Source organism: Mesoplodon densirostris, chromosome 15 (assembly GCF_025265405.1).
Source record: "Mesoplodon densirostris isolate mMesDen1 chromosome 15, mMesDen1 primary haplotype, whole genome shotgun sequence".
Lineage (NCBI taxonomy): Eukaryota > Metazoa > Chordata > Mammalia > Artiodactyla > Ziphiidae > Mesoplodon > Mesoplodon densirostris.
The window spans coordinates 41,301,379-41,316,007 of record NC_082675.1 but is presented as its reverse complement, the minus strand read 5'-3'; the positions used below and the strand labels follow the sequence as shown (position 1 = coordinate 41,316,007).

Sequence of the window (14,629 nt, the reverse complement as noted above, 5' to 3'; positions counted from 1 at the left end):
TGTTGCGGAGCACAGGCTCCGGACGCGCAGGCTCAGCGGCCATGGCTCACGGGCCCAGCTATTCCACAGCATGTGGGATCTTCCCGGACCGGGGCACGAACCCGTGTCCCCTGCATCGGCAGGTGTACTCTCAACCACTGCACCATCAGGGAAGCCCCTGAATAAGCTCTTTAGTTTAGTTAATATTACACCAATGTTTGCTTTCTGTTTTTTATAATTGTAATATAGTTATGTAAGATGTTACTAGGGAAAGCAGGGTGAGGGATATAACAGAGCTATTTCTACTACTATTACAACTTTTCTGTAAGTCTAAAATTAGTTCAGAATTTTTTAAAAGTGTAAATGGTATGTAATTACTTCAAGATTTAACATTTCTGGGGTTTCCTTGCTGGCACAGTGGTTAAAAATCCACCTGCCAATGCAGGGGACACGGGTTCGAGCCCTGGTCCGGGAAGATCCCACATGCCGTGGAGCAACTAAGCCTGTACGCCACAACTACTGAGCCTGCGCTCTAGAGCCCGCAAGCCACAACTACTGAGCCCTCATGCCTAGAGCCCATGCTCCGCAACAAGAGAAGCCACCGCAATGAGAAGCCTGTGCACCGCAACAAAGAGTAGCCCCCACTCGCCGCAACTAGAGAAAGCCCGTGCGCAGCAACGAAGACCCAATGCGGCCAAAAATAAATAAATAAAATAAATAATTTTTTTTAAATTTCACATTTCTATAGTAGAAAAAATGAAATAATAAAGAATAAATATGTACTGAAGATTAATAGTAAAATAAAAATAAATTACTTGTCAAGTGGGTACCCTGGAGAAGAAAATTCTCATGAGATATCCTGATCACTAGCTTATACCCTTATTCATTCTTTAGAATTATTAAACCTTCCATTTTAATATGAAGTCTAGAAAATTTCTAATTAAAAAATTCCAAACAAAATTTTTTCAAATTATAAATTATACAACCTAAATCAATAACTCAAAAATCTTTAGTGTGGCTAAACTAAATTACAGATATAGGTGGGAAAGGGAAAATACCATTTTAAGATCAATAATTTTAAAAACTTCCTAATAGTTCAGTGATTCCAAGCTTTTTGGAGTCCTAAATTTTTGCTTATATTCCATTTTTGCAATTATCCCACACTCTAGAATCGTGGATTGGCAAAACTCAATTTTTGTTTTGAGGTTTCAAAACTCTTCTCAGATGCCCTGAAATGCTGCAAAATCAGAACATGAATCATAAAAAGTCAAGGAAAATACTTCAAAAAATATTGTCCCATGATCAGAATATCTTCAGACCATTTATCTCTTTGATTTTAATGGAAGCAGTAAAAACATTTGCTTCTGTAGAAAAATAGTAAAATGCTCTGAAAAAATATATATTTCTATCAACTTTAAATCTATACTGATTTTGGTAAGGGAATCCTTAATAATTGGTTCCATGTAAATAACCTTCTAAAAATTAGTAAACAGACTATTGGGTTTTATTTTTTTTTTAATCCCTCTTCTCCCCAAATTGAAAATAATTTTATCAGTGATAATAATAAAACTCTATTTGGAAATAAAATGAGGCTTAGTAATTTTTCTCTCTAAAGGGCTTTTGTAGTAACTGGAACAAAGACTAGCAAAGTAAATAGAAAACATAAGAAATTTCTATGTTGTTGTATATTATGATTCAATAAAACTATAATAATAGAGCAAAATATCAATTTTCAATTTTCAAATGTCCTGAAATTATATAGTGGTGATGGTTATACAACTTTGGAATAAACTAAAAACCACTGAATTATACATTTTAAAGAGTGAATAATCATGGTATGTGAATTCTATCTCAATTAAAGAATCAACTTTCAAAGTCAATGTTTATATCTTAAATACTGGTCAGTGTGTTTTCCAAAGTTCTTTTTCTATAAACACTACACTCATTTGAAGCTAATGTCTAACTTACATAGTCCAATAATTCATGAAGAATGTTACATGGTTCATATTACCATGACAATAGTCAAAGAAAGCAAAGTTGTTTTTTTTTTTTTTTGCGGTAAGTGGGCCTCCCACTGCTGTGGCCTCTCCTGCCGTGGAGCACAGGCTCTGGATGCGCAGGCCCAGCAGCCACGGCCCACGGGCCCAGCCGCTCCACGGCATGCGGGATCCTCCCGGACCAGGGCACAAACCCGCGTCCCCTGCATCGGCAGGCGGACTCTCAACCACTGCGCCACCAGGGAAGCCCGAAAGCAAAGATTTTTGACCCAAGTTCTTTAAACATAAAATTCTATTTCTATAAGAGTTTATAGTAATATGAAACCAAGGAGGCTAAAGCTTATAGAAAGAAATAACCATATTTACATGAGTAAAGAACTTTCCAGAGAAACACTTTATCATATAAAAACATAAAACAGCATACAGATCTTCATTAGAAGTTTCAATGAAAATATCTACATGAAAATTTAATTACTGTAAATTAAAAGAGCAAACCTACCTGGTTCTGTCATCTGAGATTTTTGTATTAGGACATCCCTTATTTTCTCCACCCACAGGTAAAGAATACTTTCACCAATATTCTGTCTAAACAAAATTCAGGGGAAAAAACTGTTATTAAAAATTTCCTTCTCAGTGGCATGGACATATATACACTACCAAATGTAAAATAGATAGCTAGTGGGAAGCAGCTGCAGAGCACAGGGAGACCAGCTTGGTGCTTTGTGTCCACCTAGAGGGGTGGGATAGGGAGTGTGGGAGGGAGACTCAAGAGGGAGGAGATATGGGGGATATATGTATATGTATAGCTGATTCACTTTGTGATACAGCAGAAACTAACACACCATTGTAAAGCAATTATACGCCAATAAAGATGTTAAAAAATTTTCCTTCTCAAGTTCAAGAAAATATAGACATATTTATAATCTAAGAAATTATATGCAATCTAGCCGTGCCTTTTTTTGGAGCAGGGTTGCCATGCTGTGCAGCTTGTGGGATCTTAGTTCCCCGACCAGGGACTCAACCCAGGCCCTTGCAGTGAAAGAGCTGAGTCTTAACCACTGGACCACCAGGGAATTCCCTAGCCATGCCTTTTAAAGAGGAATTTATAAAAACATGCAATTTACTAACATTTGTGGATGAGTATTTAATACATCAACATTAAAAATTCCAACTGGCTCCCAAGTTAAAATTAACATTGTTCACTTAAAATAAGTAGAAGAGTTGCAACCAAAGAGGGGAAAGAAAATTTCTGAACTTGAACTCGATGAATTAAGATAGATATAAGTATGATTTAGTTTCTGTCAGTGAATATAATTGTAGTATTGATGCCCAGTCATTGCTTGCTTTTCTAAACTTTTTGAACAATTTCAAACCACTTTTTTATGTACTTATTTCAACAAATAAGAATATAAAGCATTTGAGAAACTCCCTCAGAAAGCCAATTTACAAGACTTAAAAGACAATCAATGGAAAACTTTATATTCTTATTTTGTTTTGGACAAAATATTCTATTGCCCAAATTGATTCATTTTGGTTCCAAATAGCTGTCTCGCTGCCTCAGATAATTAAATCCATCTCAAAGGCTCATTGAGAAAAAGAACATGTCATAGTTCATGTCCATAGCATTATGTTAAATGATGGCAACAGCAATAAAATAAAGGCCCAAGTGTCTACTCTTAGGAAATGACACTAATTTTAGATAAGTTTTAATAAGTGTTTAAAGAAATCATCCTACTACTTCACAACACCTTACCTCCTTCCTCTAACAGTTGCTCTTGAAACCATCATCTTTTTATCACCACTCATCAGCACCCAAAGGAAAATTTCAAAACAAGCATTCAGAAGAAAACAACAGTGTTTTCAAATAATTCTGTATCCTCAAACCCTCCCATCTCACCCATAGCTCCTGAGTACTAAAACAATCCTCCGTGTCCTTTGGCAACCTGTCTTATTTAGAGAGAGCAAAAGTCAATTGGAAAGGTTTTAAAAAACTGAGAATGTTGGTTGAGTTTCTTTTAAACAATTCCTACCCCCATCCTCTCTTCTCAATAAAAGATTTAGAGGTATAGAGACAGAGAAGGGTAAAATGTACTGAGTATATACTAAGCCCAAAGTACATTATATGTATCAACACATTTAATGCTCATAATTGTCTAATAGAGTAGGTTTTATTTTGCCCATTGTACAGATGAGAAAGCAGACCTAGAAAGATCAATTAACTTGTCTAAGACAATAAGCAGTAAGAAGTCCAGAGCCAGAAAGTGAATGTAGACTTACTCCAAAGCTCAGGTCGCCCACTGCGTTTTGCTCTCCTATCAAGCAGCTGTGTCCTTAGGCAAGTAAGACACTTGAACTCTGAGTCTCAGTTTCCTCACCTATAAAACAGATTCACAGCATCTTGCCTTACTTTACAAAAGTAGTCTCTTTTCAAGTGGACCTATCTTAATTCACTCAACAGATCTTTAAGGGCCTTGCCTATACACCAAGTACTACGTGCAGCCCTGGGGGTATGGTAGTGAATGAGAAAACAGGGTCCCCTGTCTCAGTGTTTACAGTTATTATCCTTACAAATGTATGGTTTTATATGTAATTCTCTCCATCCCCTAATCTCATTCTATTTAATTCATCACATCATCATCACCAAAAGTAGTAACACTAATATCCAGTATGTATTGAACACCTACTATAAAAGATGTAGAAAATGCTTTGTTACTTCACTTAATCCTCATTCATAACCACCCTTTGAGACAGGAAAATCATCCCTCTGTGAATATATATTCACATTCAGATTTGTTGTTATTGTTGTTAGGGGACTATTGGAGGCAGGGGACGATGGAAAACACCTTGGAAGAATTTTCACAATTAATAGGTAATTTTTCCTAATAATAAAGAAATTAAACCTTAACTCCAAATTTCCTCTCCTCTGGCCCATGGCTTCCTGCAGAAAAATATACAACAGCACTCTGCCCATAATCATTTATTAAATGCTTCCTTCTTCCCTAGTATTTAACTAGACCTACTGAAATCCATTTTAAGGAACTTGTAGTGGATGTGAAACATTTCCTAAAGAAAATGAAAATTAAATTATTTGTTCCCCTGGACCCCCAAATTTATCACTGATGGTGGTTTGGGTGTTTTTATTGTTGTTGTTATTACTGCTGTATTTGTGTTTTCTCTCATGACAATAATTTGTTCATATCTTTTTTTTTTGATTCAAGTATAGTTGATTGTTCATATTTTTTAACTACAGACTAGGATTTGGTGGTTTTCAAACTTTTGCCTTCGCTGTAATGAAATCTCCCACAGAAACAGACAGAAGCTGTAGTCTTCCCTCCTATGCCCTTCTTCCCCTCGCCCAATGGTCCTTGAGGAAGTCAGCTGAATCCTAAAAATTGGTACAAAATCTGAGAACTACTCATTATAGGGTGAGATGCTAAGCTTTTATTTATGAAATTAAGTTATGGTAAAGTAGCTGAATATAAAAAGTCTAGAACAAAATTTGTTTCAAACTGAATAAAAGATTAACTTGGATTAAAAACTGATATTTTAGTTGAGATATACTGCGATTAAATACACTTAAATAACTATTATCCAATTCAGAATGATCAAAAGTCAAGTTACTTGTGACTCTTGTTTTACTTGTGGCTCTAATTTTTGTATCTTTAATATTCCAATATTTATATTTGTTGACTTAAGGGTAAAGCTATTCACTACAATGTACTACTAAGTTGTGTGACCTTAGACAAATCACTTGATCTAAGTTTCCATCATCTCATTTTCAAAATGACAAAACTGGATGAGATGATTCTTCTAACAAGAACAACCAAATTGAGAGCTGCTATTATATAGTGTTGAAATACATTACATGGATTATGTCACTTAATCCTTACAATGATATTATTCTTTTATCCTCATTTTACAGATGAGAAAGAGGTCACACTATTTCAAAAACTGACTCCAGAAGCCTGACAAAGACAGCCTTAACATCAGCTTGACTAAACTTCAGACAGGCTGAGCTTCCTGACTCTAGGTCCTGACCTCTCCCTTCTTAGAGCATTTTCTTTACAAAACTTGTCACTGTAAATTCTTCCTTTGCTCCTTTGGAATTATGGACATCTTTTTAGAAGTTCTGTCAGTGTTAGAACCTAGGAGTGTCTTTCTCAAGGACCTGGGAGCCGTTCTTTTGAAATGCAGTCATCAAGGAAGACAGTGCCCTATCTCCCAGTCTCTGTTGGCTAGTAGGGGCCTAACTCCCGATGAGCCACAATTTGCAAACACAGATAGCCTAATCACAGAGAAACACACTTGCAAACTCAGGAAGAAACTTAATGTGCTGGACACTCTCACTGACCAACCTCCCCCCAGCATCCCCCAGTACTTTCTACAGCTCATCCCAGCCCTTAAAAACCGTACTGCCTTTTGTTTCAGGAAGTGGAGTTCAGACTGAGTTCTGCCTCTCTCCCCTGTTGCAATAGTCCTGAAGAAAGTCTTCCTTGCCTGTTTAATTTGGTCCGGTGCACTTTCTGCTTTGACAAGCCTCACTCTCCAAGTTCCAAACCTAAGACTTCATGATACATCAGAATGTGAAGAGCTGTGGGAAATTAATCATTTTCTTGGATTTAAATTAAATAGTGTTGAAATGGACTATCATAAACTCAAATTTAAAAAAATTTGAATCCTTTTCATTTTCTCTTAACACCAATTATATAATGTTCAAAGTATTTTTAAATCTGTTATTTACCTTTTGTTTTATTAAACTATTTTCATATATTCAAAATATCCATATGTAAAATGTTTAAACAAAAATAAGGTATGATAAGCAAATGAGTCTAAATCTACACAATCACCAAATCCTAGTTTATGTTCCTAAGTACTTCTTTAACTGACCGTTCTTCTCCCTTGCATTCTTGTTGCCTTAATAAAGGTCTCCACTATCTCCCTCCTAGTTACTGACTGCTTTTCCTATGGTGTCCCTCGCTTCAAACCCTTCACAGCCCACCCTCCACACTGCCACACAAATCTCATTACATCACTCCCCTGCCTAAAATGCCTACAGCCTATAAGATTATGCCCACACTCCTTACCAGCTTACAGGTTCTTTTTTCTTACACCTACCTCAACTTCTATCCCCGGCATGTTGAACTATCTGCTGAACTCTGAAGATGCCAGGTTGCTTCCCACCTACATGATTTTGCTCATGCAGTTCCTTCTATCAGAAAATTTCTTCCCCTCTGATGACCTGCCAAACACCACACCCAAAGGTCACCTTCAAAATGGAACCCTCCTTTACAACCTCACCACATGCCCAGAGACCTCTAAAAACAATAGCACTTGGTCCAGACCTCTCAGTAATTGTCACTATATTGTGTTGGTACACAATTAATGTGTATTAATTTTTAAATTCCAAACTCCTAACAGAGTGCGAGCATATAGGAGATACTCATAAAATGTTTACTGGAAAGACTTAGTTTTCAGACTTCGTCCCTCCTTACATAAGAAAAAACATAGTTCATCTTCTTATCTAGGCAAAAATAAAATTTAGCATTCAAAATGATGCCAAATAAATATGAAAATCTTGATAATTATTGTAATATTGTAATCTTACAATATTTAGAACATAATGAAACTATAAACATTAAGAACTATATCCATACATTTAAAATGTTTAATTTTCAATGACTAATAGTGTTTTTCACTTGTTGCCCCCTGCTGGGATTTTATGGGAAAATATGATTAAAAGTTGTCACATAAAACTTTTAAAAACAGAATGTATATTTCTATTTAGACCACATGTGTGAAAATACTACTGTTGGACTGGGGTTATTTTCAAGTGTTTTTAATAAACAAGACAGTATGAACCACATCCTATGTTTAGAACAAACTCCTTTGTTATTTCTGATCCTTCCTAATTCTCTAAGTAGCTCAAGTGAACTACTTAAGGAGAACAGCAAGTTGTGTCCTTATAGGAGGGTATCTCTTAATAAAGGGGGGCACTTTTGGGGCAGAAAAAAGGCAGATGGGAAGCCATTTCAGAGTGCATGACATTGTGCATAGATAGGAGAAAAATCTAATTGATGAATATGATTAACAGGATGGAAGCCAAGTATTGGAAGATTTTTCAAGAAGAGAAAGTGTTCAACACCACCAAAAGTTAGAGGTCAAGTAAGATAAGAACTGAAAAATGACTGTAAGATGTATAATTACAACATCATTGGTGAGCAAATTTGCAGTATATTTATCTTATTCTACTTTAGGGGGGAGATAAATTGGTAAATAGGCATAAATAAAATATTACAGAAAGAAGTTTGTTGGGGGCACAAAAGTTGGAGTGGCCAGTAAGGTCAGGGACAGGTATCAGAAAACATTTCTGATGAGGATGACTGAATCACTAAATGGGGGCCTCTCCCATTGATATGTCCAGTTCTTGGTTACTTCCAGAGTCAAGTGTAAACCTAGGAACTCAAGGAAGACCACACTTCCTCTAGGAAGTAACAAATAGAATCAATTCCATGAAGACTTTTTAAATTAAATACTCTGTGAGGAAAAGAAACCTGGTCTAGATCCCACAGATACAAAGGGGGTTCTCTCACTGTGCCAAATGGGGTAGCCACCTACAACATATAAGACGATCCTTACCAGTTCCTGGATTACAGTAAAACTGATGTTCCAGAACATTATTTGTTGTACTAAATTAATGTATCTCATTAAAATTAACCCAAATCACAGAAATATCTTCTCTGGACTACTTCACTAGCCTCCTGATATCCCACATCTATTCTTGCTCCCTTCCAATCAGTTCTCACCCAGAAACAGAATGGTGTTTTCAAAATGAAAATCTTATCATGGCATCACACCACTTAAAACTCTTCTCTGCTTCCCAAAGGTCTTAGGATAAAGACAAAAATCCTCAACATGGCCTACAGGACTCTCCATAACTTCCCCTGCCTACCTTACTAGGTCATTTTCCCACCATGTTCCCTTCTCTCCTCCCCTCTCTTTTCCCACTTAATACCACCATTACGTTGTATCTTAACATGTGCCAAACTCATTGACAGAGAGCCTTTGCACATGCTGTGGCCCTTCACTGGAGTTATCTTCACTTAAGTAACTTAGCTCTTAAGTCAAACAAGCCATCCCTGACCTCCTAGACTAGGTCAGGACTTCTTTCAAACTCAATTAGTACTGTATATTAATATCTTTCTTTTACAGAACTTATCACAGCTGCAGTGTGACATTCATTTTTACAATGTTATGAGTAATATCTCCCCTACCTGCAAATTCTAAATGAAAACAGGGACCATTTCTGTTTTTGCTAATTATGCGTATCCAGGATCTAGTACAATGCCTGCCATATAGCATTTGTTGAATGAATGAAAGAGTGAAAAATACAGTATATCAATAGACTCTCAGTCTTATGGCCTAATACAAGAACGTTACCGTTAAAAATATATAGTAGGGGCTTCCCTGGTGGCGCAGTGGTTGGGAGTCTGCTTGCTGATGCAGGGGACGCGGGTTCGTGCCCCGGTCCGGGAGGATCCCACATGCCGCGGAGCGGCTGGGCCCATGAGCCACGGCTGCTGAGCCTGCGTGTCCGGAGCCTGTGCTCCGCAATGGGAGAGACCACAACGGTGAGAGGCCCGCATACCAAAAAAAAAAAAATATATATATATATATATACACACACACACACATAGTAGTTTAATGAATAATTATGCTTAGGATTCTGCTGTTACCAGTTTCATTCAACATAGCCTATGAAAACAGCAAAATAAGAGCAGTATCTCTGAATTTACTTTCACAAGCTGGCTAACTGTCTTTATAGCTATTAGTTCTAAATAATAGTGTATTTTTGTTTCTAAGCGGAATTCGTATCAAATGTATATATAAAATTACATTATGTAACCAATCTTTCAAGGATTTTTCAAGTATATTCTTTTTGTTAATGGAAAAGCAGCTTAACAAAAAGTTTAGAAAAGGCCCTAACATATCATGATTCCAACAAAGGCCCACAATAGAGTCACTCATAGAATTTTTTTTAATTATCCATCACTTACATATATATTTCCTCAAGGCTATTCGATAAATCTGCACGTTCTTGCCCTTGAAGCCAAGGAGCACTAAGATTAAATACAACAAAATAAAGAAGATTATTCAAAGATTGTGTTTATATCTCAAAGAAAAAATACTGATTAATCACAAACTGGTTTTATTTAACTTCAAAATGTTATGTTATGTTGTATAAATCGATATAGTTCCAAAATGCTTTCATTGGCATTAATTCATTTATTCCTCCCCCAAAACCATGATGAAGCCAACACCATTATTATTCAATTAAAATATGGCTTAATAAACAGAGGAGTTTATAGGATATCATAAATCTGCCCTAGTTTACCTAAGTGGCAGAAGAGGTTCCAGAATCTAAATTTCCAGATTCACAGTATTTGCCACACTATCAGGACTTCCCAATTTTTTCTAACTGGTGTCTCAAAAACAACTCTAACAAATAAGTCAGTTGCCACATGACTGTAAGAAAAACAATCAACTATTTCTGAAAAGGGCACAGATGTTTACAAGCATTCTATAATATCTTTCACTGTCAATAAAAATGAAATATTACAGAACCATGAATAATAACAAATTTTACCGCTATGGTTTTAAAACACTCATACAAAAGACAATCCCACTGGAAGGTAAAAATTTTAGTAATTGAGATTTAATGCAATTCTGTCTGCACAGGTTTATACAGCTTAGTAGGTCAAGCAGGCAAGGTGGAGCAAAGGTTAGTTGCAATCAACAGGTCATGACTCATTAAGACTGCGCTGGGGCTGCTGAGATGGCTCCTCCACAACAAGGGCAGGACAAGCACCACAAGCACCATGCGTGATTCTTGGAAGGCAGGCCGTCTTACACAGAGACATGTCAAGGAACTGGCGAGATCAGCAGAACCAGGTTAGGAGCAACTCTATAGGCCAAGGTTTCTAGATTGCTAGGTTGTCTAAAGAGGAAGATTTCCCTCCCTGTCTCTAAAGATAATTCTGTAGCTATTTTACCCTCTATGGATCCTCTGATTCTCTTTTATACTAAGTGGCAAACTTCAAAGTGTTTTTACATGATTTAATTTTTAAATTTAAATGCTCTACATCAAGTCCAAAAGGTGTTTTTAATTTCTATATACATTTTGATAAGGTAGTCTATATGAACACAATGTACAGTACAGAGAAACAATCTTTGAAAAGTATAATCTTTTTATAAAAAAATATAAATGTAGAAATATAGCTTACTTCAGTTGATAAATAGGTGGCGCTGTACCTGGGTATTCATTCGGTAGCATCACCTACAAAGCAGTTTAAAAACAAATCTGCTTATACTTCATCATGGCTCAAAAATAACAACATTCATAAAGCCAGTCATTGGACAGATTTCTAACTTGCCAAACTAAGAAACAAAACCATTGTTTTGTTAAACTTCAGGAGAGAATTCCCACCTCATATTTATGCTTCTGCCTTAAATACGTTGTTAAGATGATGCCAATCTTTTAAGAAGATTATTATTTGCAGAGAAAGTATAAAAGCAATGAAAATTAGAAAATAAGTGGGCAGGACAAAGACAAAAGGAAAAGAAAAACTGAAATAGGGGCTTTATACCCCAACCCCAAATGAAAGAGCGGCATTATAACATGTTCCAGATATTTTTCTTAAGAAATTAAAAAAAAAAATCCTACCAGACACTATTAAATACATTAAATAGCTAACACTTAATAGAGAACCATGCACGTTTCTTTTCAAACCAGTATTACTATAAAAACAAATACTGACAAAAACTCAATTTGGCATCTTTTATGTTGGAAGTATAGGTAGTCATCAAAGAATAAGCATTAAAATAGAAAGCCATAGCTGATGTTTTCATTTATCCTAACCACAACTGATTCCCAACTAACAAAGAAATGAGTATCTACTCTATGAACCATCTAAATAACTAACCTATTCTTCCTCTTAAATGTCAGTCCTCTTCCCAGGTTTAGACTCTCTTCTATTAAATGTACAGGATAGTGAAAGGAAGTGAAACTCAAGTCTGCCAATGGTACATTAAGAACACTTAAATAAATAAAATAATTAGGAGAGAAAAGATTGAAACTATCTATGAAAGCATTACTTGAGAGTGATCTGAGGTTTAATTACCCATATGTTTAGATCATCAATCGTTAAAAGCCAACAACAAAAAGACAATTCAGAACAAGTCACACAAGAATAATCATTAGAGGAATACAATAGCAGTCAATCATACAAGAGTCAACCTTGTAACTGGAAAATGGCTGTAGAGAAGGGCAAAAATACCTGCAAGCAGAGTGTCCATTTGGGGTCATCTATATCGTCGCTAATTCTAATACAAAATATTTTGGCACAGTCATCAATGACACACCATTCCTCGCCATATATAGCTGCCATTGCTTCAATTTCCTCATTCTGAAAGAGGTTGATGGGGGGAAAAAAGTCAAAGAATGCACCGACCCTAAAAACCTGAGTTTTCCTTATTGCTTTATAAGGTATTTGTATTTAACATCACCAGCTTGGATGAAAGATCCCTGAATAAACGATACCAAACGTTCTCAGCAGCCGGTCACCACGTTCTACTCTGGGTACAAGACACAATTGCAATGACTGGCACCAGCCTTGCTACTACATCACTGTGCTTTTGACCACTACTGAGCCAAAATATACATGCACTCCCATATCCTGCAGTGAGATTTACAAATGAAAGGATAAACGTAACTCCTCCGCTCCACCTTCTCTTTTTAACAGGTAACCCCACGCCCCCACTCCCTGGTGGCACTGTTACTTATTATATTCTCCCTATATTACTACTGGCTATCTCCTTCATTGTTTTTGTTTTGAATTTGGGCACGAGGCTGGGCGGTTGTTGGGGTTTTTGGTCATCAAACCCTCGAAACATTTCAGAAATTACTCTTTTTGTTTCGGCTTAAAGAAGAGTAAAACCGGACCTAAAGGTAAAAATGGGAAGCAAAGTATACATTCAACTTTGTATCGTCTCATTTTGTCCTCATAGCACATTCGGAAAAGCTTTAAGAGCGCCCACGTGAGCCACGCGCTGGGGAAAGCTCAACGCCAAGAGGAGGAAGGTTCAGTGACTGCAGGGTCTGTGTTACTATTGCCCGTTTTGCGAAAGCAGAAACGGTTCTTAAGTGACCTGTCCAAGGTGACCCGGCGGGGACAGGGCCGGGAGCAGAACCCGGGTTTCTGCCTCCGGCCGGGAGCTGCTCAATCGCGTGTTGATGGTTGACGATGACGGGGCCCAAGGCAGGCCCAGCGCGCCGACACCTGTAAGCGGCCGGCCAGAGAGCGATCGGCTGAGATCAAGCGCCGAGGCAATGGGACGCGGCAGAGCGAACGGCGCGGCCTCGGGCGCGGGCGGTGCGGATGAGACCGGGGGCGGCCCCGGACAGAGGCCCCTCGGCCGAGGAGGCCCGGGACGGTGAGGCGAGGCCGAGCCGAGCCTAAAGGTCGGCGCCCCGCCGGGGCCTCACCTGCCTCTGGTCGCTCCCTGCATCCCCCTCAGCCATGTGGCCCCGGGAGCAGCCGAGCGGCCACCGCCTGCCCAGGTCCGGAGCGCGGGGGCGGGGTGCTGCGACTGTGAGCCAAGCGCGGCCAGCAGCGCTACCCGCAGCGCGGCCTGACCCGGAACCGCAAGCCAGCCACGCAGCGCGGCTCGCATCTGCTTCCGGGTTGCGGGCCAGGTCGGGCTAGGGGGATACCGGCGCCAGGGCTTCCTATTCTGGCCTCGCGCCCGCCTTTCCCCTTGTCTTCCGCCGGGTCGTGGGGACGCCGTCCCGCCCAAGCGGCGGCAGGAGAGTGTCTGGGCTCTGCTCCTGAAACCCGCCGGGGCTTCTGCTCGCCCACGGCGCAGTCGGTTCCATCGGAACCCCCCGGAGACATTGGGGAGTCAGCTTCACCGCAGCGTCCCAGGAAGGGACTCACCGCAGTCCACAGCCCAAGACCCATCTTTGCATTTCAAGGCACGGTGTTTTTGTTTTAAGTGTTTTAAGATATTTTGTCTGATTTGAGCAAGGGTGGGTTTGATTTACCAAAAGCAGGAGAGCAGGAGAGAGCAGAAGGCAATTTTGAAAGCGTGCGGAAAAACTTAACTCACTCGCCGTTGTGTTGTGATAGTTTTCTTTGGTGTCCTTGGACATTTTGTCTGGGAGCATCTTTTGTTCAGGACGCTAGTTTTGCCAGTCAACATGAAGGTCGTTGTTTCACTATCCAAAAAACTTGAATAAGTTTGTGTCATTTCTCCCGTGTCCCCAACACGTACATTCCAATACATTGGTTGTGACTTATATTTGTAACTTTAGTTGAGATACCTTAATCAAGTCACTTAATGTCTTATTCGAGAGGCATTTTTATCACTTCTTGCCTCACTTTCTTCTCACACACGCACACACACACAAACTCAAAATACTACATCTTTCCTTTCTCCCGTCTTCCTTAATCACGGGCATGTTTTAGTTCCCCTTTAAAACACTTGCCTGAATCAGGAGAATTCCGTAAATAATTCCACCCGAATTACTTTGAAGAGATCTTAACATAAGTCTTGTGGATTTATTCAACGGACATTAGGTTCTTATGTGCTAAACT

The 14,629-nt window shown here is 38.6% G+C and overlaps 1 protein-coding gene across 3 annotated transcripts in view; it reads right to left on the bottom strand.

The window, feature by feature from the left end:
• Nucleotides 1-13,687, bottom strand: part of IMPACT (impact RWD domain protein) — a 28,813-nt gene extending 15,126 nt beyond the window's left edge. The window contains exons 1-5 of one of the 3 annotated variants that reach the window (XM_060119449.1): nt 13,519-13,687; nt 12,311-12,439; nt 11,258-11,310; nt 10,031-10,093; nt 2,476-2,561 (exon numbers count right to left, since the gene is read on the bottom strand). In XM_060119449.1, coding sequence (XP_059975432.1) covers nt 2,476-2,561; nt 10,031-10,093; nt 11,258-11,310; nt 12,311-12,439; nt 13,519-13,554 — 367 coding nt within the window. In that variant the 5' untranslated portion in view covers nt 13,555-13,687. The remainder of the gene's footprint in view (nt 1-2,475; nt 2,562-10,030; nt 10,094-11,257; nt 11,311-12,310; nt 12,440-13,518) is intronic. The other 2 variants (XM_060119447.1, XM_060119448.1) reach the window with 2 other exon arrangements.
• Nucleotides 13,688-14,629: the final 942 nt, after the last annotated feature.